The sequence below is a fragment of the Amblyraja radiata genome, chromosome 1 (assembly GCF_010909765.2).
Source record: "Amblyraja radiata isolate CabotCenter1 chromosome 1, sAmbRad1.1.pri, whole genome shotgun sequence".
Taxonomy (NCBI): Eukaryota; Metazoa; Chordata; class Chondrichthyes; order Rajiformes; family Rajidae; genus Amblyraja; species Amblyraja radiata.
The window spans coordinates 91181910-91206736 of record NC_045956.1 but is presented as its reverse complement, the minus strand read 5'-3'; the positions used below and the strand labels follow the sequence as shown (position 1 = coordinate 91206736).

General features: G+C 42.8%; 1 protein-coding gene and 1 non-coding gene across 3 annotated transcripts in view; both read right to left on the bottom strand.

Annotated features, from left to right (window-relative positions):
* The window catches only part of stim2 (stromal interaction molecule 2), a 151565-nt gene that overhangs the window by 104929 nt on the left and 21809 nt on the right, over positions 1 to 24827 (bottom strand). For both annotated transcript variants that reach the window (XM_033026653.1, XM_033026659.1), the window contains exon 3: positions 17803 to 17933. In XM_033026653.1, coding sequence (XP_032882544.1) covers positions 17803 to 17933 — 131 coding nt within the window. The remainder of the gene's footprint in view (positions 1 to 17802; positions 17934 to 24827) is intronic.
* On the bottom strand, positions 15573 to 15730 carry LOC116983822. Its single transcript, XR_004414821.1, has one exon. It is a non-coding gene; the product is annotated as a U1 spliceosomal RNA (small nuclear RNA).

The following is a 24827-nucleotide window of genomic DNA, read 5'->3' as shown; positions in this document are numbered from 1 at the left end:
AAATTGTGTTGATATTGATTCTAATTAATTTCTAAAGAATGCAGTAAAACCAGCATATGGAGTTCCTTGTTTCTACCTGCAAAGAGGTGAGATCGGGGTTGCCTTGATAAGTTGCTGAGATCATCTCTTGATGAGGTGCAAGGTTCTACGGTCTTGAACCTGAGTGGACAAGTTCCCTTTAAATCTCAATAAATCCCATACTTGCATGAATGATTTTAGCAGAAGCAGTGTCTAAACTTGCAGTGGATACATACCATTGTGTGTGCCTGGATTACTCCATTCATTAGCACTCCACAAACGAGGGGCACTTAAAAACAACAATGAACTGAACAAATCGTGCAATTTTCTAGTTACATTTCTTCATATCATACGTGCAAACTTTGTGAAACACATGGGAATTTAAGATCCTTGGATTTCCTAGCTGAGGTAGTAACTGCATTCTTTAGAAATTAATTATGACCAATATCAAAACAATTATGTTTCAATAATATTATAGAAAGCAATGTTATGTTTCAGAGCAAAATATAAAGTGCTGGAAGAACTCAGCAGGTTGGGCAGTATTTGGGGAGGAAATGGACAGGCGATGTTTCAGGTCGGGAGTGGTCCCAAACAGCTTGCTGTTCAATCATATTCTGACCCAGATGCTGTTTGACTTATGTTCAGATATGTATCATAGGTTTCCAATTTCTGACATCTCGTTTGCAACCTTGGGAATCACAGATGTTTTAAATACGTGGCTCTATATCATAAACTCTGACTATTTAATATACAGTTGAAAGGGTTAATGGAATAATTTACGTGACCTGTCATTGGCGTATGCCTTTGTGTCAGCTCCCCAGATACCCAGGCACTACAAAAAGGGCAACCAAATTGGGCTGCCTGAGATCAATGAAACCTCCTGTAGTTCTCAGGTATCTCGCACTTCCAGGATCAGGCTCAAGGAAATCTCTTAGAGCATCACATTCCAAAACTGCACTGAAAATAGAAGCGACAGTTGTCAAGCTGAACTGTGGAACATGTAACAAATACAACCAAGCCGATGACACAGGCACTGCCTTACACAACCTGAATAGGTCCATTTCTGTTCTTTTACTCATTGAAGGCTTTAGCTGTGACTCAAGTGAGGGTGCATCAACTACTCAAAGATGTTTAATGTTCAGTATGACCTTTCTGCACTAATTCAAGGCAACCGTGAGTGGCAAAAGACACTAGAAACTGAAGATGCTGTTATCTTGCATAAACAACAAAGTGCTGGAGTAACTCAGCAGGTTAGGCAGCATCTCTGGAGGGCACGGATAAGTGACATTTCAGGTCGGGACCCTTCTTCAGACTGATTGCAGAAAGCGGGGAGAGGAGAAAGCTGGAAAATAAGTAGGGACAGGACAAAGCCTGGAAACTGCGATGGATACAGGTGGGGGGTTCTGAATAGCAGATGGGTAGACAAAGGATAGGGAAGAAAAGAGACAAATAATGCATGATAAGGCGAGGAGTGAAAGAGAGGTGAAATGTAAAGCCAGAGGGAGGGATATAGGTGGAAGGGAATGGATGTGGGTGGGGGCGGGGGGGGGGGGAGTAGTGCAGTTGGCACAGGAAAGAGGAAAAGTGGGAAAAAGGGGAAAAAGGAACAGTGTTTCCAAAAATAAGAGAACTCAATGTTCCTGCTTTTGGATATTTGCTGTCCAAGCAGAATACAAGGTTCTGTACCTCCAGTTTGAGTGTGACCTCACACTGCCAATAGAGGAGGCTCAGGACAGAAAGGTCGGTATGGGAATGAGAAGGAGAATTAAAATGGTTAGGAATCAAGAGATCCAGCAGGTCTTGGCTGGCCAAGCACACGTGTTGGGTGAAATGGTTGCCTAGTCTAAACTTGGCCACGCCAATGTAAAGAGGCCATATCGGGAGCACTGCAATGGATGAATGTAGAGGAGGTGCATGTGAACGTCTCTCAATTGGAAGGGCTGCTGAGGTCCCTGGACGGCTGTGAGGTAGGAGGTATAAAGACAGGTGTTGCATTTCCTATGGCTGCAGGGGAAAGTACCTGGCGTGGGGTCGAATTGGTGGGAAGTGATGAGTTGTTGAGAGAGTGGACTCTGAGGAAAGTGGACTGGAGTGGGGACTGGAAGATGTGACTGGCAGTAGGATCACATTGCAGGTGGCAGAAATGTCGCAGAATGACGTGTTGAATGCAGAGGCTAGTGGAGTAAAAGGTAAGATCCAGGGAAACTCTATATCCTTGTTCCGTCTGGGGAGAGGGAGAGTGAGAGCAGAACTCTGGGACTCACAGGAAGGGATCCATCCACAACCGTAAGGGAGCAATCATGTTTATTAAAGAAAGAGGTCACCTTGGATGTCTTGGAGAGGAAAGTTTCATCTTGAGAGCAGATGTGGCAGGGGTGGAAATATAGGGAATGTCATCTTTGCAAGAGGCAGGGTGGGAAGAGAATCAGTGGGTTTATAGTCGATGTCAGTCGATAATTTGTCTCCTGTGATGGAGACAGCGAGTTCAATAAAGGGGAGAGAAGTGTTAGAGATAGTCCAATGAGGAGAGGCTGGAAGTCGGTGGCAAAGTTGATAAAATCATCAAGCTCCGCACAGGTGCAGAAGGCAGCCCCGATACATTTGTCAATGTTGTGTTAAAGATTTAGGGCAGGAGGCGTTAGGAACAAGGACTATTCAACGCAACCACCAAAAACATAACTGGTGCCACTGCGAATGCTCATTGCTACACCTTTGACTAAGGAGATGTTGTTGAAGGTAAGAAGTGTTAATAGAAGGGAACTGATTGGGTCTCTGTTAAAGGAAGAAAGGGAGGGCTCCCGAGACCTTCCTCGTGAAGAATGAAGATGTGAAGGGGCTGGAGGTCCATGGGAAAAATGAGGTGATAAGGCCTGGGAAATGAACGTTATTGATGAGCATGCACGGCATCTCAGAAACACTGCTCACAAGGGCCCTCATGAATGGCAATATGCTGTCACCCATATCTCAAGAATCCTCTCTTCTTAAAATTACTGTTGTTTTTGAAGAACATTCAAGTTGTGTAATTTACTAAAAATAAACGTTGGCAATATGAGGCACACGCATTGGATGATCATAGTCATCCCAGGCCAAACTTAGCCGGAGAATGCTTTGCAAGCAGTCACATCAAATGAGTATGCACTTCAGAGATGTGTTATCATGACTATGCCAATCTTCTGATTCATGCTTCCTTTCTTATCCAGTCCCTCAGAGTTGGAAATGACTCACTTCCACTCCAGGTCTGTGGCCAATGGCATGGCTGATGGCACCGATGTGGAAGTGCCAGACCCTGCCTCGGGTGAGACAGAACATGTCCAACAGGGAAACTTGCAAAAGCTCCATTCATGCAGAATCGAGGTTCTCGGTCAAGGGATTCACAAGGAGTTAGCGATGACTTTAAACCCTTTTCCCAAGGAGGTTTTGGAACATCTTTGAATCATTTCCCCTGTCCTCCCTGATAATCTTGTGCTGCCTTAGAGTTTGGAGTAGGGAGTAGGGTGTCTATTTTAGTGCAATGTTGGGGATGCACGAGACATGACCTGGACGTCAGAGCAAGCTGGTTGTAACCAGAGTCTCGATGCTGGAAATTTGGCCTGGGAGAAGATGCTGATGTTGCTTCATTTTTCCTATCAGTGGATTTTTTAGACCTTTGTAGAATCAGCACTGAAGGTATCCCTCCAATTCTTCTCCAATTTCAGTTAGTACTTGCTTTCTCCCTCCTTCCCCTCTCCTTCCCAGCTCTCCCACAGCCTACTGTCTCCGCATCTTCCTTTCTTTTTCCCGCCCCCTCCCCCCCACCACCATCAGTCTGAACAAGGGTCTCGACCCGAAACGTCGCCTATTCCTTCGTTCCATAGATGCTGCCTCACCCGCTGAGTTTCTCTAGATTTGTTGTCTACCTTCAATCTTAGAGGTGCTTACTGTAGATAGTCCATGTCACTGGAGTGTGTGGGGGATCATTGCTGCCTTGTAGACCACACATTTTGAGAAAGGATTGAGGTCTCGATCTTGAAATACCAAAGGATGCACTGGCACACCAAAAGCAATTGACACTGGTCTTTGTCAAGAGGTGTCTCTGGAGATACAGAAAGTCATCTACCTTTTCCAGGGAATTATTGTGGACTTTTATTGCCTTCAATTGTCCACTATTCATGTTCCTATTCAGTGAGTAATTTTCCAGAGGTGCAGCTTTGCCATTTTTTTCTGAAATAAGTTAGTTTGCAATTCTAATGCATAACACATTACAAGGTGAGTATTTAAGTTTTAAAGCTGCTTCATTCACCTTAGACATACGTATAATAAATTAAATATGGAGTTTTTTGCAGTGCCTATAAATCTTGCAAAGGCCCGAAACACTACCGGCTAGTGCAATGACCTCCATGGTGGTGCAGTGGTAGAGTTGCTGCCTTACAGCGCTTACAGTGCCGGAGACCCGGGATCGATCCCGACTACGGTTGCTGTTCAGAGTTTGTACGTTCTCCCTGTGACCTGCGTGAGGTTTATTCTGAGATCTTCGGTTTCCTCCCACACTCCAAAGACGTACAGGTTTGCAGGTTAATTGGCTTGGTATGAATGTAAATTGTCCCTAGAATGTGTTGGATGGTGTTAATATGGACTCGGTGGGCCGAAGGGTCTTCCATGCTGTATCTCGAAACTAAACTAAACTAGCAGCCACAATGCACACTCTCACAAGGGTTGTTTTTTTTCAAATATCACCCTTTATTGGAGCAATTGGTGAACTGACCTGGAACATCAAGAAACAGAAGAGCCTGCAGTGAGAGCACACCCGATTAACCTCAGCAGCAACAACCACATCGGTAGCATGACCACACCCACCCCCGATTTCAGAAACATTAGCAGCAGCGGTAGCAGGCAAATAACATTACTAATTCACACAATTTGATGTGATCATCACAGAAGTGTGGCACAAAATGTTCATATATTCATAAGCCATAGGAGCTTGAATTAGGCTATCCACCCCAGAGCCTACCCTGACAATCATGGCTGATCTTTCTTCCCTCTCAACCCAATTCTCCTGCCTTCTTCCCGTAAACTCTGACACCCGTACTAATCAAGAATCTGTCAATCTCCGCATTAAAAATGCTCAATGACTTGGCCTCCACAGCAAAATGTAAACCTGAGGAAGTAATTATAAAAATGACTCTGGCAAGTTCACCTCTCAACGAACTTGTGCAGTTTTGCCTCTCGTATTTTGCAATTATTAATGAGATGGTAGATGGAACAGAGCAGGGAACATGAGAGAATCATTGCAGCATGTCTACTCTCTTGAGACTGATAAGGGAATACCATTACAAATTATTCATTCTTCTTCAAAATTCTGGCAAATTATTTGTTATTCTGCTCTTAATTTATGAATATGACCCCTTGCATTTCATGTTTACGACTTTCCTATCTTGTAAAAATTGAAGTGGAAGTGGTCATGTTCACAAATTAAGAGCAGTAAAGACCAACAATGCAAAATAGGAAATGCAGAAGGAATATAAATAACAGAAGTACTTAGCATATAAAACAAATTGATAAAATGGAAAAGCAATGTATTTTGAGGAACCGACATTCATCAATAAATGAGTGTTAGGTTAGAATATTATGGATCATGGACTGGGTGAAGCAAGTGAACCACCTGAAACGCTTGTATTCATTTTCCTAATTCCCGGTATTCCAACAGTCGGTCTCACTACTAAACCATCCAATTCTCAAAGTAAAAAAAGTTTCCAAAACATCAAGCTACTTCGCCCTAACCAATGAGAGGCATGCACATCAGCAGAAGCTGCAATGTTCCTCTAAACTGCCTTCACAGTTGACACTGCTAGTGGTTGTCCGTGCAATAAAGATAGGAAGAAGCAGAACTTGTTTGAACCAGTCTCCAAATACAATAGATAAAAATGGGGAGAATCATGGTTTTGGCTTCCTTAATTTATGTTTTAACCTGTTCACTGCCAAGTCTTTTTTACTATTGGCCATGACCCGAGTATATTCTGGGGTGGCACTGTACAGGTTAATCATCTGCGTTCCTGTGCCAAATATGTACATTACTGGAAGCCAACAAGTGACCAACAAGACCTTGTAGATTTTACTTTATACTTTAGAGATACAACGTGGAAACAGGCCCTTCGGCCCACCGAGTCCACGCCAACCAGCGATTAGCCCGTACACAAACACTATCCTACACCCTAGGGGCAATTTTAGAACTTACCAAAGCCAATTAACCTACAAATCTGTATATCTTTAGAGTGTGGGAACAAACTAGAGCACCCGGAAAAAAACAACGCGATTACAGGGAGAACATACAAAATCCGTACAGACAGCACCCGTGGTCAGAATCAAATCCGCGTCGCTGATGCTATAAGGCAGCAACTCTACCACTATGCCACCGTGCCGCCCCATATAGTATCAACCTTCCAAACTATACACAAAATGCTGGAGGAACTCAGCTGGACAGGCAGTATCTCTGGAGAGAAGGAATGGGTGACGTTTCGGGTTGAGACCCTTCTTCAGACTGATGTCAGGGGAGTGGGCGGGACAGAGATAAAATGTAGTCGGAGACAGTAAGACTGGTGGGAGAACTGGGAAGGGGGAGGGGATGGAGAGAGATTGAAAGCAAGAGCTATTTGAAGTTAGAGAACAATGTTCATACCGCTGGGGTATAAGCTACCCAAGCAAAATATGAGGTGCTGTTCCTCCAATTTGTGCAGAAAAGTCAGATTGGGAATGGGAGGGGGAGTTGACCCTGAGCAACCGAGAGATCAGGTAGGTTAAGGCATACTGAGCGTAGGTGTTCAGCGATTCGATCACCGAGCCTGCACTTGGTCTCGCCGATGTACAGAAGTTGACACCTGGAACAGCGGATACAGTAGATGAGATTGGAGGAGGTGCAAGTGAACCTCTGTCTCACCTGAAAAGATTGTTGAGGACCTTGGATGGAGTCAAGGGGGGAGGTAAAGGGACAGGTGTTGCATCTCCTGCGGTTGCAGGAGAAAGTACCTGGGGAGGGGGTGGTTTGGGTGGAAAGGGATGAGTTGACCAGGGAGTTGCGGAGGGAACGGTCTCTGCAAAAAGCAGAAAGGGGTGAAGATGAGAAGATGTGGCCAGTAGTGGGATCCCGTTGCAGGTGGCAAAAGTGTTCGAGGATTATATGCGCTATGCGATGGCTGATGGGGTGGCAGGTGAGGACAAGGGGAAGTCTGTCCTTGTTGCGAATGGGGGGAGGGGGAACAAGAGCGGAGCTGCGGGATATCAAGGAGACTACTAAGGAGAGCCTCATTAATAAATGGAGAGGGAAACCCCCGTTTCCTAAAGAATTAGGAAACTATACCCTCCAATTCTTCCTGGTCCACTTCCTGGTTACAATTGGGCAACGCAGGGGAGGGAGTGCCTGCCTTGTGCCTGTTTTGTTGCTATGCAAAGTGGAATGAGCATAGATCAGTACTATGATGCCACAGCTGCAGAAATGGAAGAACCGGAGGACTCAGAGCATAGTCTGTAAGACTAGTGATGTCAACACTCATTGTTAATTGCTGCCGATAATTTACAGATTTGGCACATTGCAGCCAAACATTCAAGAAAGACAAATAGGGAAACCAAAGATTCTGTACATTTCTTTCTATTGCAGTTCCAAATTGGCACAGGCAACAATTGCTGTACATTCCCCTCTTTATTGATGGGGAAATTAGACAGAGTTAGTTTTCCTCCAATTAGACTGCACAGAACTATTTTGAAGGGGAGTAGGAGAATTCTCCCTTGTATTCTGGCCAAAATTTCTCTCTCTATTAGCAACATAAAAATATATCCGGTAATTATCACATTGCTCTATGTTGGAGGTTGCTGTATCCAAATTAGCAGTTATGCTTCTGATATTACAATGTTCATTACTCAACAAGAAATAACTCATAGGTTGTAAAGCACTGCTGCACAGCAGGAAACATGCAAGGAACTACATAAATGCAATGTTTAGAGGAGACTAGGGAGATGGAGGAACAAGTAACTGCAGATGCTGGAATCTTCAGCAAGACACAGTGCTGGAGTAACTCAGCGGATCAGGCAGCATCTCTGAAGGACATGGAGACGAGATGTTTCAGGTCAAGGATCTGATTGTAGTCGGTGGGAAAAGCTGGAAAAGAGGTGGGAGTGGGACAAAACCCAGCAAGTGATGGTGGATACAGGTGAGAGGGGGTTTGATTGGCCAATAGATGGACAAAGGAGAGAGATAAAAGAGGAGAGAGCAGAATGTAGAGGAGAGGAAAGGAGAGACGATGAGTGAAATGTGAAGATAGAGGAATGGATGTAGTTTAAAGGGGACCGACCGGGGAAGGAGAAAGGGGGAGGGATACCAGGAGCGTGCACGGGTGAAAGGAATTAGAGAGTTTGATAACAGGAAAGAGAACAGGGAGGCATGGGGGCGCAGTGGGAGACCTGCTGTCTCACAGCGTCAGAGACCTGGGTTTGATCCTGACTGTGGGTTTTCTCCGGGTGCTCCGGTTTCCTCCCACTTTCCAAGGACATGCAGGTTTGTTGGTTAATTGGCATCTGTAAATTTAGTGTGCGGGATGTAAAAGTGGGATAACATTGAACTAGCATACGGCATAGACTCGGTGGGCCGAAGGGCCAATTTCAACGCCAAATCTCACATTTTAACTAAAGAAGCCAGCAGATGGCCAATAAGTAGGTATGTTACATAACGTAACTTCAGCGGCACTGCAGTTCTGTCACTGGCCGGGGGGGAGGGGGGGGGTGTGGGATTAAAATTCTGTTTTCTCCTGCCTGTCCAAGATATATTTTCTCGGGCTGCTACGTAATGCAGAGTAATCGTTCCGACTTGCGCTCTCGGAATTTTTTTTTTAAACCGCGGGACAATTTAATCGCTGGAGTAAAATTAAAATGCGACTTCTAACGCCGTCAACGCCGACAACGGGACAGATCTCCCGTATGGGACAAAACATAAGGTAAGTCGTTTATTTTACATATAAACTTGCTTCTTAGGATGACTTTAATCAAAATTTCATCAGCGAAAATGTGATTATGTAAATATACGAACCGGCAGTGTTTTTCCTGCCGATATGGGGTTTAAATTCACCACAAACCGCAAAGTGCCAATCAATCGCGTTCCACAAAATCTCACTCGCAAGATGATTAAAATGGCCATTAATTTACGGGAATTAAACACTAAATTCCTTCCATTTGGCCTATAAATTCATGACAATGAGATTTAAAAATCATGTTATATTATGAATTATTGTGTGAATGTTATTTGGAAACTTAGGCTATTTAAAATGTTAACCTTTTCTTAAGAAATGGATAGATGTTTAGATCTAGTAATTGTATTTTGTAATTAGCTACAATTTGGTAACTAACTAATTATATGCTTTAATTTCAGGTCATCCAAGTAAGATTGTTTCATATTTGTTTCAGAATGCTTCAATCTATAATAACTGAACATTTCATTCAGTTCTCTTAATTTTTAAGAAAGTTATGGGCTTTTGACTGTCCTTGATCACAGCTTTTGAGTTAAGTCAATGGAAAAGCAATGGGGAACAAGATGCTAATTTCAGAGTATGAAAATGGCCATAACTTTTTTAATACTGAAGATATGAAAGTGAATTAGGTGTCAAATTAAACTTCTTTTTATGCTTTATCTGATGGGATAAATTGCAGACGATTTTTTAAATCTCAAAATGTTGTAACATTGCTACAATAAGGGGTTGATGGGGAAAAGGACAGATAGAGGAGCTCTAGGTGATCCCTTGAATGGATGCAGAGCTTTAATTAAAACCAGATGGTCAAAGTGATTTAGAAGGAACTACAGATGCTGGAAAATCGAAGGTACACAAAAATGCTGGAGAAACTCAGCGGGTGCAGCAGCATCTATGGAGCGAAGGAAATAGGCAACGTTTCGGGCCGAAACCCTTCTTCAGACAAAGTGATTAGAGCTGCAGGCAGACCTGCACCAATTGGCACAGGTAGAGTTGCAATAGAGCTGCTGCCTTACAGCGCTTGCAGCGCCAGAGATTCAATCCCGACTACGGATGATGTCTGTACGGAGCATATACGTGACCGCATGGGTTTTCTCCGATACCTTTGGTTTCCTCCCACACTCCAAAGACGTACAGGTTTGTAGGGTAATTGGCTTGGTGTATGTGTAAAAATTGGTTCCGCACGCTGTATAACTAAACTAAACTAAAAAAATCCTAATGTTTTCTGTGTTCAGAGAAAGCCTTGTTACCAGACACACCCGTTACAAGTGTTAGGATCTGTGATATAGATCTGATTACAAATAAAACATTATAGTCTTACACAACATTTAATCAGATCATCAAACATGCTGCAGAAAAGACACTGTTAATTTGTAATTTCCTTACTATGAATATCTTGCATGCTCATATCCAGGTTTTGGTTCAGAGCTATCATATTCAGTTGACTACCTTGACATTTACTTCATTGCTTTTACACATCAAACCTACATGTGTCTATGTCATCTCTATGGTAACTGAGTACTCGATGTCCAAAGCACACAACCAATGTGCACAGAGTCTACAAAATATCTTTAAATGGTGTTTACTGTTATTGAAACTGGCGTCACAGAACTTGAAGTGTTTAAGCCCCATGTAATTACGGTGTTTCCCATTCAATTTAAGCAGCAGCACACATCATATTAAAATCCAGAAAAGCTATTCAGCGATACCCCTCCAAAATTAAAAACTGTATTACAGGAAGTCCTGTTGATGTTCAAGGTTAAGCTTTTTTTTAAATACCTGAAATGTTTTAATATTGTGAAGAAAACGAGACAAAATTGAAACCAAGAGGTGTTTTAAGTTACAGGTCCGTTGCCAGAACCCATTAGTCAACCCATTAATCAACCTAAGTGCCAGTGAGACCAGTCATCAACTTATTTCACAGTTGATTTTAAAATTATATTCTGAAAAGTCATCCTGTCATTATTAATTGAAAGTTACAGCATGGAAACGGGCCCTTCGACCCATCGAGTCCATGCTGACCATTGATCGCCCGTTCACACAAATTCTATATTATACCACTTGCGCATCCACTCCCTGTACATTGAGGGCAAGTTAAAGACACCAATAACAAACTTTGACTTTGGTGACTGACTTTGGTACTTTCCCTCACAGTGGGAAACTTTGATTCTGCTGTGTGGGGATGATTTTATGATATAGAAATATAGAACATTTAACATATAGAAACTTACAAAATTCTTAAGGGGTTGGACAGGCTAGACGCAGGAAGATTATTCCCGATGTTGGGGAAGTCCAGAACAAGAGGTCACAGTTTAAGGATAAGAGGGAAGTCTTTTAGGACCGAGATGAGAAAATCATTTTTTACACAGAGAGTGGTGAATCTGTGGAATTCTCTGGCACAGAAGGTAGTTGTGGCCAGTTCATTGGCTATATTTAAGAGGGAGTTAGATGTGGCCCTTGTGGCTAAAGGGATCAGGGGGTATGGAGAGAAGGCAGGTACAGGATACTGAGTTGGATGATCAACCATGATCATATTGAATGGCGGTGCAGGCTCGAAGGGCCGAATGGCCTACTCCTGCACATATTTTCTATGTTTCAATGTTGAACTCTATCGTGTGTTGTGTTCTTTATTTTTATTGTATGGCTGTATGGTGATCACATTTCACTGTGCCATCTGGCACATGTGACAAATAAATGTATTTTGTATCTTGAACAAATCCAGCACTCCTTTGGAATGTGGGAGGAAACAGGCGCACTTGGAGTAAACCCACACGGTCACGGGCACAATGTGCAAACTCCACACAGACAGCACCAGATGTCAGAATTAAACCCAGGTCTCTGGTGGTGTGAAGCAGCAGTTCTATCAGCTGCACCACTGTTATATTTTAAAATTCCCAAAAAGACAAGCAAATGTCACCTATAGGTGGTGGGTTTATGGAGGCAGAGGAGGTATGAGGCAGGTACTATAACAACATTCAAAAGACATTTGGATAGGTGCATGGACAGGAAAGGTTTAGAGGGATAGGAGCCAAACATGGGCAGGTGGGACTAGCGTAGATGAGTCATCTTGGTCGGCACGGGCACCTAGGCCGAAGGGCCTGTTTCTGTGCTGTATGACTCTAAGGAAGGTAAAGGTCAAGTGTAAGTGTAAGGAAGGTAAAAGTCAAGTGTTACTTCATATAGTCTCCTGACTAGAAGCAATAGGACATTGCCATAAATACATATAATCTGGCAACACAGCAAGTTACAGTTTAGCAGTCGATCCAAAGAATCATTCTACTTTGGATCTACACCTCTGCAAGATCAAGGTATATTAGGTTTTATACTGAAATGCCAGAGGGGATTTGAAATAATGACAATTAAAATCATTTTCTGTGTGTCTCTTAGCTACCAACCATACATCACAGAAAAAGTGGAATTGAATGAGCAGGCTGGAAAAGCACCAGGGATTTCTGATCTGGACTAATGGTAATTTCAGTACAGCCTGGAGTTGGTTTGCTGACCCAGTTCTGCCAATGAAGTTTGCAGTGAGATCCAAGGAAAGAGTGAGGGGTTCAATGAACCTACGGGATTGCACCCATGTTTGGTCTCATCGGGCGAGAACAAAATTGTAATCCGCTGTCATCCCCTCCATGATCATCAGTCAATGAAAGTAAGCTTACCACAATGAAAGTAAGCATGCAGGTACAGCAGGCAATGAAGAAAGCGAGTGGCATGTTGGCCTTCATAACAAGAGGAGTTGAGTATAGGAGCAAAGTAAAGTAAAGTAGCCTTTATTGTCATTCAGACCTTTCAGTCTGAACAAAATTTCGTTGCCTTGCAGTCATACATATAATAAAACTGACAAAAACACACAATAAACACAAATTTAACATCCACCACAGTGAGTTCATCAGGCACCTCCTCACTGTGATGGAAGGCAAAAATCTTAAAGTCCTTGTCTCTTCCCTCCTTGTTCTCCCTCTGCTCCGAGGCGACCTGTGAGCTCCCGACGCTGTCGTCCACCGAGGTCAGGTCGCCGCTGCCGCCGGAACACCACAGCTCCGAGGTCGGGTCGCCATTGCCGCCGGAACGCCACAGCTCCGTTGTCGGGTCGCCACTGCCGCTGCCGCCGGAACGCCACAGCTCCGATGTGGCCGCTGGAACGCTGCCCCAGCTCCGAGGCCGCCAGCTCCGCCATTAGGCCTCGGCGCAGATGGAGACGGACACGGGGGATACGACAAGAGAAGTCGCATCCCCCCCGAAAGAAGAGACCAAAATCACGTTTCTCCCCCCCCCCACCCCCCCACACACAGCATAATAAAATAAAAATAAAACCAAAAATTAACTAAAACAGGACAAAAGAACAAACAAAAAAAGAAAAAAACAAACGGACTGCAGGCAAGCCGCAGCTGCTAAGGCAGTGCCGCCATTTTGACCCAAAATTTTGACACCGCCAAAGAGGTCATTCTGCAGTTGTACAGGGCCCTAGTAAGACCACACCTGGAGTATTGTGTGCAGCTTTGGTCTCCAAATTTGAGGAAAGACATTCTTGCTATTGAGAGAGTGCAGCGTAGGTTCACAAGGTTAATTCCCAGGATGGCAGGACTGTCATATGCTGAGAGAATGGAGTGGCTGGGCTTGTATACTCTGGAATTTAGAGGGATGAGAGGGTATCTTATTGAAACATATAAGATTATTAAGGGTTTGGACATGCTAGAGGCAGGAAACATGTTCCCGATGTTGGGGGAGTCCAGAACCAGGGGCACAGTTTAAGAATAAGGGGTAAGCCATTTAGAACAGAGATGAGGAAACACTTTTTCACACAGAGTTGTTAGTCTATGGAATTCTCTGTCACAGAGGGCGGTGGAGGCCGGTTCCCTGGATACTTTCAAGAGAGAGCTAGATAGGGCTCTTAAAGATAGCGGAGTCAGGGGATATGGGGAGAAGGCAGGAACGGGGGTACTGATTGTGGATGATCAGCCATGATCACATTGAATGGCGGTGCTGGCTCGAAGGGCCGAATGGCCTACTCCTGCACCTATTGTCTATTGATTAAAACGCCTACAAAATACTCTTCCATTCTTATTTGGATATATCAGAGATCAGCAGACAACGGTAGATTTAAATCCAAGCAAGAGTTCAGAAGAGGAAATAGATTACAATAAATGAACTAAAATTTAAAACAGTCAAGGCTTTGTGCTTAGTCTCGATCTCTTACTTGCAGTATTTCACTTCTACAACACTTCCTCTAACAAATCAACTGACTGAAATTACGCAATAAAAATGTGGGCATAATTACAAAAATGTATGATATATTGGGGAAACTTATGCATCACATGGAAAAGGCCACAAATATTAGATGTGTTACTGGCATGGAAATGTTGGTGATTGGTCAACAGCAGTGCACCTAAATCTAAATGAGCTTACAAACCTTGGTCACCTAAGTCTCCTTCTGACCTTGTGGGGCATTATTACATTATTATGATCTTCCTACACTTTAGGGTCAATTTCTATTTCCAGACATTGAGCAATCAATAAACTCCATGTTCTTAAGTGACCAGCTTTATCAGAACTTGACCTGTTCCTACAAAACTACTTCCAAATTCCGTCTCCACATTTTTGGAAAGAGGTCAGCTTTGCAAGAATTTCAGACGAACAGACGCTGAATTGATATGTTTATTTTAGTTTAGTTTAGAGACACAGCGCAGAAACAGGCCATTCGAACCACCAAGTCCGCATCGACCAGCGATCCACGCACATTAACACTATCCTACACACTAGGGACAATTTACACTTATACCAAGCCAATTAACCTACAAACCTGTACGTCTTTGGAGTGTGGGAGGAAACCGAAGATCTTGGAGAAACATAGAAATTAGGTGCAGAAGTAGGCCATTCAGCCCTTCGAGCCTGCACCGCCATTCAATATGATCATGGCTGATCATCCAACTCAGTATCCCTTACCTGCCTTCTCTCCATACCCCCTGATCCCTTTAGCCACAAGGGCCACATCTAACTCCCTCTTAAATATAGCCATTGAACTGGCCTCAACTACCTTCTGTGGCAGAGAATTCCAGAGATTCACCACTCTCTGTGTGAATCCACGCGGTCACGTGGAGAACGTACAAACTCTATACAGACAGCACCCATTGTCAGGATCGAACCCTGGTATCCACGCTGCAAGCACTGTAAGGCAGCAACTCGACCACTGCTCTACCGTGCCACTCTTAACACGAACGCAGTCCCCCACTACCACAAATTCTGCAGTAGGAAAAGTGTCTTTGGGCAGTCAGTATTTTCATATCGAGCGTCGCAGAACTGGAACGCGATACCATGCGTCATACGGGATCTGCCAACCCTTACCTCATTTACCAAACATCTAAAAATATGGTTACTGCAAAACCAAAATTGCAATCATAATCTACATTAAAAATAACCTTTGGTACTCTTTAATTGCTATTTTTTTACTTTATTGTTTGTTTTGTTTTTGTTTTTGTCTTTTGTTTTTACCTTGTTTGGGATGTGTTTACCTTGTGTTGGGACAAAAGATGGAAATTAGCTACTGGCTACAATCTTGCATATTACATGCAAATGTTTATTAATATGCACTGTCCCTAATAAAAAAATCAATTCAATTTCCCGCATTTGGGGACATAGCAGGCGTCAGCATACCCATAGTACAATGGGATAGCCTCGTCCAGGAAGATCGGCCTCTCTGACCACCGACACCACTGCCAGGTAACTATGGATGGGTGCAAATACACCATTCATAGCGGTGAATACAAATCTCAACATCCAAGAAAATAATAAGCTTAGGAAACATTCTTTAAGCTAAAAGTTGTGTTTAGTTTAGTTTATAGATACAGCAGGCCCTTTGGCCCAAAGAGTCAATGCCAACATCAATCACACATTTACACCAGTTCTATGTCATCTCACTTTAGCATCTACTCCCTACACGAGGGGGCAATATTGCAGAGACCAATTAACCTATAAGCACACACATATTTGGGATGGGGGAGGAAAGTAGACCAACCGGAGGAAACCCACACAGTCACAAGGAAAATGTGCAAACTCTACAGAGACAGCACCCAAGATCAGAATCAAACCATCTCTCTGGTGCTGTCAGGCAGCCGTTCTAAGAGCTGTGCCACTGTGATGCCACTAAGTGTTTTCTTGAGTCAGAACATGCACAGAAAAAATAATGGTGGCATCAGGAGAAAGTTAGCTGAAGATGAAACCACGAGCAAGTTATACAGGAATAGATTTTTTAAATTGCAGAAAAAAGGATTCAATAAGATTGTGGCTGACCATTCCACCCAGTGGCAATTTTCCACATAATCATTTGAATCCTTTAATATCCAAAAATCAATCTATATCTGCCTTCGATATAATCAGCACTGTCTTCTTGGGAAGATAATACAAATGATTCACTAGCCTCCTGGGTGAAAAGCTTTCTTTTCATCCTCACCTTCAGTGGCCAAGACTGGTTTTAAGAATGTGACCCCTAGTTCTGGACAGCCAAGGCAGGTGAATTATCACCTACCTGTACACCTTTATTAAGCCGCTTAAGAATTTTGGATGCATCAAAGAGATAGAAACATAGAAACATAGAAAATAGGTGGAGGAGGAGGCCATTCGGCCCTTCGAGCCAGCACCGCCATTCATTATGATCATGGCTGATCGTCCCCAATCAATAATCCGTGCTTGCCTTCTCCCCATATCCCTTGATATAGCCCCTAGAGCTCTAACTGTCTCTTAAATCCATCCAGTGATTTGGCCTCCACTGCCCTCTGTGGCAGGGAATTCCACAAATTCACAACTCTCTGGGTGAAAACGTTTTTTCTCACCTCAGTCTTAAACCCTTTATTCTAAGACGGTGGCCCCTGGTTCTGGACTCACCCAACATTGGGAACATTTTTCCTGCATCTAGCTTGTCCAGTCCTTTTATAATTTTATATGTTTCTATAAGATCCTTCTAAACTCCAGTCTTAGAACCCTAGTCTTTTCAATCTTTCCTCATATGACAGTCCCGCCATCCCAGGGATCAATCTCGTGAACCTACGCTGCACTGCCTCAATCACAGATCGGTTTACATTCTTCTGAACTCCATAGAGCACAAACCCAGTCTGTTTCATCTTTCCCCAAAGGATAAAACATTCATGCCAGGAAAGAATTTAGTTCATTTTCACTGCACTTTCTTTATAGCAAGTAGATCCTTTCTGAAAATGTCATTCTCATACATATAAATTCAATATGTATATATAAGAATGATTCCAAAACACCATGGTTCACGAAAAATGGAGCCAAAACACTTCCCATTGACATGATTTATTCTGTAGTACTTCATGGTCTCCCACCAATAAATGTCAAAACAGAAATAGGTGATTGCAGACATAGCAACAAAACCAAATACAATTCTGTCTTTCCTGAATATCAATGTATGGATTCATAGGGCAGGGAGCAACAGCAGGACACCTTCATTAATTTCCCCCTCCCTTGCCCCACAATTACCAATTATAATTTTCAGGTTAACCAAGTCTCTGGCTGAGGGTAGGACCACCACTTTCTGTTGTGTACGACTTAGCACATAGGCATCTGTACTCCTTCACAAGGTCCATCAACATTTCCTTAAGACAAAGGATCTTCAAGTTATCCAAAGGTATAGACTGCATCATAGTATCTTTAATTGTTTAACACCCTGTTCATTTGATCTCTATTTACATCACAAACACGAATCACAAATGGGGTATGAAGTCTGCATTACAAAAGCTCAGAATTTATTACTTTAAGATGGTCTTTGTTCAAAAATGTGTCTTACCTCGTGACTCTCCTCTACATCAACATCGCCATCAGCATCATCATCCATTTGTTTGTGTATCATTCGAATAGCCTCGAGCGAATGCCGATCATCTTCATTCAGGCACGCTGGGCTGAAGGTCATGCAGTTATCTTTAAGTAAAGGGTAAAAGGTCAGACTATGATCTTGAAATGAGGAACAAGGGCTGTGATATATTTTTCCATACAGCATGTCACGGAAGGGTTTGTTGCATTCCCTGAATACTGGCCATGTTGTGAAGCCACGTCAAGAGACACCAATTGGAAAAAGTTACTTTTTGTGTTTATTTATTCACATTTTTCCCCCCACATAAATTGTATTCCCATATTTTTGGGCAGTGATTTATAGATTCTGTTAAGGGCTAGTTTCTATAACCTAAACAGTCGTAACACAGAGGTCGCCTGTAGTCGATTTCCCATACCACTCTACGTGAGAATTCTACAGAAAATGTAGATTTTAAGTGGAGCAAATTAGAAAGCATAGACCAAGATCTTGCAAATGTAATTAATTTCTCATTTTAAGACAGCTCTTCTTTTATAAGCAAAAATATGAGTCCAAATTTATAATAGAATCTGTCATTGTAAACACTTCGCACATCAGTATTTCTGGAGTAGAATGACGTTCTGGAGTAGAATATTTTCACCAGCCCACGCAGCCCCCAGCGACCATGTGATCTCAGTCACCGAGGCTACATCAGAAGATCCTATTTGAGGGTGAACCCCTGGAAATTGCTGGTCCTGATAATGTTCATGGACACGTTCTCAAAAGCTGCACAGACCAACTGACTGGAGTTTTCACTGTCACCCTCACCCTATCAGTACTATCCATCCAAGGTCCTAACCTGCTTTAAAAATACATCCATAAGCCCAAGAAAAGCAAGATGTCGTGCATCAACGATTACCAACCGGGATCCAGTTCAAATGACCTGGACCCAGTTCAATTCTCATACCGCAGCAACAAATCGACAGTGGTTGCAATCTCATTTGCTCTCCTTTCTGCACTGGACAACTTGGTTCGGCAGGCTGTTGATCATCGACTACAGATCAACAGTTCAACACCAACATCCCTTCCAAATCATCCTTAAAGGTAACCAGGTCACTGCTCCTCCCTATGAAACCGGATCGTCAACTCCCTCATCAGTACACATTGGCAACACCTCATCATCACTGTCCCTCAGCACAGGATGCCTTGGGGCCACGTACTCAGGCCACACCTCCACTCTCTTATATACCCATGTGAGCCATACATTGCTTTTGTCAATAGACGTTTCGGCGTTTGAGGAGAGACAATAGACAATAGGTGCAGGAGTAGGCCATTCGGCCCTTTGAGCCAGCATCACCATTCAATGTGATCATGGCTGATCATCCCCAATCAGTACCCCGTTCCTGCCTTCTCCCCATATACCCTGACTCCACCATTTATAAGAGCCCTATCTAGCTCTCTCTTGAAAGCATCCAGAGAACCTGTCTCCACCACCCTCTGAGGCAGAGAATTCCACAGACTCACCACTCTCTGTGAGAAAAAGTGTTTCCTCGTCTCCGTTCTAAATGGCTTACTCCTTATTCTTAAACTGTGGTCCCTGGTTCTGGACTCCCCCAACATCGAAAACATGTTTCCTGCTTCTAGCGTGTCCAAGCCCTTAACAATCTTATATGTTTCAATGAGATGCCCTCTCATCCTTCAAAAATCCAGAGTGTACAAGCCCAGCTGCTCCATTCTCTCAGCATATGACATTCCCGCCATCCCGGGAATTAACCTTGTAAACCTACGCTGCACTCCCTCAATAGCAAGAATGTCCTTCCTCAAATTAGGGGACCAAAACTGCACACAATACTCCAGGTGTGGTCTCACTAGGGCTCAGTACAACTGCAGAAGGACCTCTTTGCTCCTATATTTGATTCCTCTTGTTATAAAGGCCAACATGCCATTCGCTTTCTTCACTGCCTGGTGTACCTGCATGCTTACTTTATGAAAGTAAGGTACTGATATACAAGTACCCCCAGATCCCGTTGTACTTCCCCTTTTCCCAACTTGACGCCATTTAGATAGTAATCTGCCTTCCTGTTTTTGCTACCAAAGTGGATAATCTCACATTTATCCGCATTAAACTTCATCTGCCATGCATCTGCCCACTCCCCCAACCTGTCCAAGTCACCCTGCATTCTCATATCATCCTCCTCACAGTTCACACTGCCACCCAGCTTTGTGTCATCTACAAATTTGCTAATGTTACTTTGAATCCCTTCATCCAAATCATTGATGTATTTTGTAAATAGCTGCGGTCCCAGCACCGAGCCTTGCGGTACCCCACTAGTCACTGCCTGCCATTCTGAAAGGGACTCGTTAATCCTTTCTCTTTGTTTACTGTCTGCCAACCGCTTCTCTATCCATGTCAGCACTCTACCCCCAATACCATGTGCCTTAATTTTGCCCACTAATCTTCTATGTGGGACCTTATCAAATGCTTTCTGAAAGTCCAGGTACACTACATCCACTGGCTCTCCCTTGTCCATTTTCCTAGTTACATCTTCAAAAAATTCCAGAAGATTAGTCAAGCATGATTTCCCCTTCGTAAATCCATGCTGACTCGAACCGATCCTGTTACTGCTATCCAAATGTTCGGCTATCTCATCTTTTATAATTGACTCCAGCATCTTCCCCACCACCGATGTCAGGCTAACTGGTCTATAATTCCCTGGTTTCTCTCTCCCGCCTTTCTTATTTCATTGTCTCCCGCCTTTCATTGTCTTTGCATTATTGTTTGTTTGTTTGTGTTTTTTATATATATATATATTTGATTGTTGACTCGTGACACTCTTGACTCTCAATTCCTATGCCATCTTTAAATTTACCAACAATAACAATGCCGTTGGAGAAATAAAGGGGAACAAGAAGTCAGAGTACAGGAGGGAGACTGATAATCTGGTTGAGTGGTGGCAAAACAACAATCTTGCTCTCAAGATTAGCAAGACCGAGATAAGTCCAAGGAGCTGATTTGTTGATTTCAGTAAGGAAGTCGAGGAACCATGCAACTGACTTCATGGGTGGAACGGCAGTGAACAGAGTAAACAGCTACAAGTTCCTGGGTGGAGACATCTCTGATCATCTGCCCGTGGCCCAACACATTGCTGTGATTATAAAGAAAGATTACCAATGCTACTATGTCTTCAGACAATTGAGGAGATTTAGAATATTTTTCAAACTTTTATAGATGTACTGACTGAATATTTTTCAAACTTTTATAGGTAAACTGACTGGTTGTATCACAGTCAGGTTCGGAAATTCGAACTGTCTCGAACGAAGGAGGCTACAAAAAGTGGCGGACAATGCCCAGTCTACCATGGGTACTGACTTCCCCATCACCAAAGGAATCTACAGAAAACACTCCCTTAAAAATGCAGCTAATATCATCAATGACCCACACTTCCTTGGCCACACTCACTGCTGCCATCGGGAGGAAGGGCAAGTGGCCAGGGACAGTGAAATCTAGGTACAAGAACAGCTTCTTCCTATCACCCACCTGGCCCTTGAGCCTGCACAGCCCTAACCACATCCCTAGATCAGCACTGAATCACTGCGGACTTTGCATTGCTATAGATGCTCCACGTACTTTGATTTTTGCACTATTATGGTCTAGATTAATTAGAATAGCTTATAATTTATTGTATATTTATTTGATGTTGTTAATGTGCCTGTAAAACTGTAGCGTGAGAATTTCATTGTTCCAGTTCATATACGGTGCATGTGATGAATAAACTCTAATGAATCTTATTCAAGCATAACAAGATATGCAAACAAATGCCAATGATAAAGTCAAAGGAAAATGTTGTTATGTACACAGTTGTTCGAAAGGAAATTGAACTTTACACCTATGTGGCACGTTGAAATCTACTGCACAACATTTTGGCTTAAACGTAATGTTTGCAGGTATAGTTTCAATTAAAATTGTTGTTAAGGAAATTAAATGACTAACCACAAGCCCCACAACGTCCACAGTTTTTCTTTTTATTCCTTTGTTCGTTCCATCACTCCCTCGATGAACTCAAAGTATCGAAGTCCTTACCTCATCTGCACAGTTCCTGCCCCCCACTCTATCACTGAATTTACTCTCTCCAAACCACCATACTCTCCGCCCTGTTCCAATCGTTAGTCCAACCTTGGTCACCCACACCAAACACAAGGTAAATGGGTAGAGGGCTGAATTTAGTGATGTATTTCTTGGGATTTAATTTAAGCGCCGTGATTGAGATGCTTTAAATTGACAATGTATTGGGTAAAGGAAGATAGCTCAAAGCCACAGGAAAATATTAATTGCCCAAAGTGCTGGTGTAACTCAGCAGGTCAGGCAGCATCTCTGGAGAATACAAAATGCCGAGTTGCTCTGGCACTTTGTGTCTCTTACTGTTAACCAACATCTGCAGTTTCTTGTGTCCACACCTTGGTTAGGTGGGCAGAAAACTGGCAAATGAAACTCAGCATGGAGATCCGTGGGGAGAAATACTTGAATAGTCGTACTTGAACTTGAATACTTAAACACTTGGGGAGGACAAACAAGGCAAGGAATACACGATTAGTGGCAGAGCAAGAAACATGGAGAAAGAAAAGCAACTTCAAGGGCATGTCCTCAGGAACTTGAATATAGAGTGACAGGTAGATAAAGTGGTACAGAACTCATTGAGATATTGCCTTTTGTCAGTCAAGACAGGATGATCATGCTAGAACTATGTAAGTTATGGCACATCTAGAACTGCGTATATTTCTGATCACCACGCCACAGGAAGGATGTGGTAACACAAGAGAAAATACTCTTGGGTAGAATGTTCTCAGGGCTGAATACCAATTTGGACTGTTTTACCATTTTGGACTGTAGGAAATAGAGAAGAATTTTAACTGCATGTAAAACTCTAAAAACAATAAGCTGAATGATCTCTCGAAGAGTCGTAACCTATAAAGGCGGCAAACTAAGAGCTAGGAAATGGTAATCATTTAAATCAACTCCATTTATGGGTGATGGAAACAACAGTCTCCTTTTGAGGCATAAATGTCATGATTCCTTTCCCACTGCACACAGTCCTCGACATGCATTGCATTCTATGGCTAATATCCCCAGGAACAATTAAAACAATATCCCTAGAAACAATTAAAACAATTAAAGACTTTAAGACTTTTGCCTCCATCACAGTGAGGAGGTGCCTGGTTAACTCACTGTGGTGGATGTTAATTTGTGTTTATTGTGTGTTTTTGTTATTTATTATTATATGTATGACTGCAAGCACGAAATTTCGTTCAGACCGATAGGTCTGAATGACAATAAAGGAATTCAAATTCAAATAAGATTTCAAATCCTGTTTTTATCCTAATCCATATTGTGCAATGTTTTTTATTGAACAATATAAAATAACAGCAAATATGGTGCTCATACGGTTTTAATGATTAGTAAAGAGGACAGGACTGCATTCAAATGATCAAACGTTTCATTCAACAATTACAGGTGTAGATGAGAAAACCATTCAGGAGGAATTGAAATGGTGTAGGTCAGACATGGCCACCAAACCAACTGAGTCAATTACGTTCTGAACCACAGTCCATAAAATGTAACCTTCCTTCAACTCTCCCCTTCCCTTTATTTGGGAACAATCCTAGTGCATCACTTATTCTATTTCTTCGCCTTGGTGCAAGTAGTGAATGAGATACAATTATTCAAGTATATATCTCAGTACTTCACTATTAAAGTTCCTGCCTACCATTGTCATAACGTCATAAGTGATAGGAGCAGAATTAGGCCATTTGGCCCATCAAGTCTACTCTGACATATCATGACTGATCAATCTCTCCCTCCTAACCCCTTTCTCCTGCCTTCTTCCCATAAACCCTGACATTGTTGTACAATTTATAACAACATAATTAAATTAATAATTTGTAGCTTACATGAGGTATGTATGACCTATTAGGACATTAGATATTTGGCAAATATCTAATAACCAGAGTTGTTGTTATTAGAACCAAGTTCTTTTTTTTTTTACTTTGAAGGTTTTTCTCCAAAATTCCCTTTCATTACTGGGGAGTGTAACAAACCAAGTTCATAAGTTTCAGGAGCAGAATTAGGCCATTCAGCCCATCAAGTCTACTCCGCCATTCAATCACGGCTGATCTATCTTTCACTCTCAACCCTATTCTCCTGCCTTCTCCCCATAACCTCTGACACCCCACCATACTAATCAACCCTGATGAACCAAAATCAAATTTATGAGTATTCCTAGCACGTAACCCCCCCCCCCCCCAAGACTTTCATCGTCCACCATAATGGGGACCTCACACAAGTCATATTTTTATATGTTGATCCTCCTGAGTATCTTTGCTTCGACCAATGTTGAAGTAAATTGGTCTGTGGTGACCTGGGCCTCAAAGTGCAGTAAGCTCTCAAAGGTACAGACAGGGCACATACACAACGGGCATCCAATTTCACCAAAACTTTCCAATTCACAGCCACCCCGAGGGTTCTGGAATAGAGAACATCCAGCCCAACTGTCCCATTATTTTCAGGGTGCTTTGCAACCATCCAAAACAATATGACCTTAGATAATGCTGCCATACGCCTGAAACGTTGGAATGTGTTGAAAATCAGCATAACCAGCAGCACAGTAATTTTGTGCATGTTTCTGATGTTCTTTTTCAGCATGATTCTCATTCTTCCTCTCTCTCACCCTCCCCCCAGTTAAACTTCCTAAAATGACATCGGCAGCAAAACAAAATGTTCCAAATATGTCTACAGTTGGATTTTCAACCTCACTGATCTAAAAAACAAGAATCCTATTTATTTTCAGAACTACCTCCCCCCTCCCCTCCACTCCACATGATAAAGGACCAACATCTAAATTGCATTCTTTATTCAAATGGAAATCCAAGGCGTCATCTCATATGTCCCGAAACTGCTTTGCCACAGTGGTCGATGTCCCAGCTGCTCTCAGCATGTTAACAACTGCATCATACCAAGCTGCTGCCACTAA